The sequence below is a fragment of the Maylandia zebra genome, linkage group LG1 (genome assembly GCF_041146795.1).
Source record: "Maylandia zebra isolate NMK-2024a linkage group LG1, Mzebra_GT3a, whole genome shotgun sequence".
NCBI classification, from domain to species: domain Eukaryota; kingdom Metazoa; phylum Chordata; class Actinopteri; order Cichliformes; family Cichlidae; genus Maylandia; species Maylandia zebra.
In genome coordinates this window covers 3,595,720-3,598,589 of record NC_135167.1, presented here as the reverse complement: position 1 = coordinate 3,598,589, position 2,870 = coordinate 3,595,720, and the positions used below count along the sequence as shown (strand labels likewise).

The following is a 2,870-nucleotide window of genomic DNA, read 5'->3' as shown; positions in this document are numbered from 1 at the left end:
ATGTTTCAGTTTTACAGGTATTTGCATGCGAAACATGCAATCCACCATTTTGACACCAGAAATGTCTTGGTTGGTAACTGTATGTCCACATGTACAGTAATGTTCACATTCAAAAGCATTCCAGTAAAAAGCAAACAAGTTTTTGTTTCTTTACTGTTTACTACAGGAGGTACAGTAGAAACACAGTATGATAGGACAGAGAAAGTTTTACAGTATTGCTTACAGTGAACAAAACATCCATGAAACACACAAGAGCATTCTGAACAAAAAAACAACAGCAAAAAGCCAAGATAAAAAAAGGGGGGGGGGCTAAAAAAAGGCAAAAAATTTGCATCTAATCTCTGCGATCTTCAGGGTTAGGCCACATGTTTTCATCAACATCACATCTGATGTTATCCAAGTCGATACACCTGGGATAAAACCGCCTGGTATGTCGGATCCACCCTTGGCAATCGTCAACTGTGATGTCCCTGGAGCCGGCATCCATGGCTTCAAGGAGGGACATCTGGTCATGTGGCTGATGGTCATAAACCTTCCACCTCCATGCAGAAAAGAACTCCTCTATGGGGTTGAGGAAAGGTGAATAGGGTGGAAGGAAGAGACTTACCAGTCTTGGGTGGACTTCAAACCATGTTGTTATTGCTTGCAAGTGATGGAAAGCCACATTGTCCCAGGTAATTACAAAGGTCCTCATGTTTTCACCCTCCTGACCCTGCTCTGGAACCAGGCGCTGGTGGAGATCATTGAGAAAGGCAAGCAAGCGCTCTGTATTATAGGGTCCAACCTGACATTTGTGAAGGAGTAATCCTGCATTTGCAATTGCTGCACACATGGTAATGTTTGCCCCTCTCTGTCCTGGCACATCAACTGTGGCCCTTTTTCCAATTACATTTCGTCCACGTCGACGCCTTTTGGCCAGATTGAATCCTGCCTCATCGATGTATATGAATTCATGAGGGGCCTGGTTGGCCTCCAATTCCATAACTCTCTGAAACAAAGTTTATGTAAGTCGTGTTAGTACTGTATACCATACTGTACTGTAACCTAGTATTGTGTAGGTTACCTACTTGCAAAGTGCAAAGCTTATAGAACTGGACATTGGATTGAATATACACTATACCTGGACATATTGTCGTCGTAGCTCCTTGACCCTCTCACTGTTCCTCTCAAAGGGAACAGTGTAGAGCTGCTTCATCCGCACTCTGTGTTTGGACAATGTCCGCGTAATGGTTGTGAGGCTGATTCTATCGATATTGTCAAATATCTCATGGTCCGCCACAATTCTAGTTTGAATTTCACGCAGTTTTATTGCATTATTTGCAGTAACCATTTCTACAATGGCAAGCTCCTGATCATTACTGAGGAGCTTTCCTCTTCCCCCAGAGGGTGGAAGACGTTGCATTCTTTAGAAAGACAAAAAATTCAACATATGCATTACTGTATGACCATATTGACATGTCAAGTGAGAATAGGAACAATCCATGTAAAATGCAATACTTACCTGTTGGTTTGTTGAAAGATGCGTATAATGGAGGCAACCGTTGACCGCCTCAAATTGGGCTGCACTCTTTCACCAGCCTCTCTTAGTGAAAGACCATGGTTGATTACATGGTCAACGATAGTGGCACGAATTTCATCACTGACTACTGTTCTTGCAGCCCTTGGAATGCCACCACCACGCATTCTTACACCTCTACCTTGCCCTCTCCTTGGGCCTGCTCTTCTCCCTGGGCCCCTTGCTCTTACTCTTCCTCGACCAGACATTACAGTGTTTGTCTTTTGTTTGTTTCCAAAAACATCACTCCTCAAGGTCTTGCCTTATAAACCCCACTGAGTCTAAGCCAGAATGGAAGAAGCTGTGGTTGGCCCAATTTACCCAACATAAATAAGCTGTGTCTCAATTATTCAGTTGTTTGTTTATTATCAGCTGAGATATATTTTTGATATTGATATTGTTTTTGTACTGATATCATTGCAGAAGCAGAGGCTTTTATACTGTATCTAAGGTTTGGAATATTGTTTTTGCTATTGTGGGATGTTGTGTGTTAACATTCGTAGATACTACAAAAACAGTCCATAATTTTGTTGGGAGGTATAGCTTGTCTGTTAAGAAAATGTAAGCATTGTGGAAATGTGTTCACTGACTGCATATTGGGTGAACACGACATGAAATGTGTGAATGGTATGGCCACAACAGACCGATGCTGTGCTAATTGTGTTTAGAGTTTTGCAAATGTGACAACTGTTTGGACAAACGCTTGTTAGCGACTGAAAAAAACTGTAACAAGCAAGAAAACTACATGTAAACTTACAGGCCACATGAATCTGAGTGGCCACACACACACACACAGATACTTTTTCACCTTTCTGCACTACATTACATGGTCCTCAGACTGAAATAAAAATGTTAATGATTTCCATCAGGGGTGTCAAACTCAAATACACAGTGGGCCAAAATTCAAAACTGGAACTAACGGGCTAACATTAATAATTATTGAAAAAAATCTTCCTCCAGATATAAGAAACAATCTTTTCTTATTGACTCAAACAAATTTTGCTGAAAAACTGAATATGGAACAAGCAAGGCTTAATACTAAACGATATATATTAGCTGTATAATACCAGTAGGCCAGCTCTAATAGTAATGGCTTCGCGGGCCAAATGTAATTACACTGCAGGCCAAATTTGGCCCTTGGGCCAGAGTTTGACACCTATGATTCACATCATGGGAAGTTTGTGTCTCTTGTCCCCCATGGAGCGGTGACTCAGCACAATGTGAAGGTGTGATCACATTCAGATTTCCACAACAGGAGTAAAACATGTGCACACACACGGTGCTGAGTGTTAACAGATGCGTGTCCTCTGGCTGG

General features: G+C 41.7%; 1 protein-coding gene across 1 annotated transcript; it reads right to left on the bottom strand.

Moving 5' to 3' along the window:
• Positions 1 to 322: 322 nt before the first annotated feature.
• LOC112435148 (uncharacterized) lies at positions 323 to 1,878 on the bottom strand. Its single transcript, XM_024803277.2, has 3 exons — positions 1,502 to 1,878; positions 1,121 to 1,403; positions 323 to 988 (listed from the first exon to the last, which is right to left on the bottom strand). Exons 1-3 carry the CDS (start codon positions 1,762 to 1,764, stop codon positions 335 to 337), a joined length of 1,200 nt encoding a protein of 399 aa, XP_024659045.2. The 5' UTR covers positions 1,765 to 1,878; the 3' UTR covers positions 323 to 334.
• Positions 1,879 to 2,870: the final 992 nt, after the last annotated feature.

Excerpts from the sequence above, each read along its gene's own strand:
- LOC112435148 (XM_024803277.2), bottom strand. The coding sequence starts at position 1,764 with ATGTCTGGTCGAGGAAGAGTAAGAGCAAGGGGCCCAGGGAGAAGAGCA. Across the intron at positions 1,404-1,501 it reads ATCTTTCAACAAACCAACAG|AATGCAACGTCTTCCACCCT; the intron begins GTAAGTATTGCA and ends GTCTTTCTAAAG. Across the intron at positions 989-1,120 it reads TACGACGACAATATGTCCAG|AGAGTTATGGAATTGGAGGC; the intron begins GTATAGTGTATA and ends ACTTTGTTTCAG.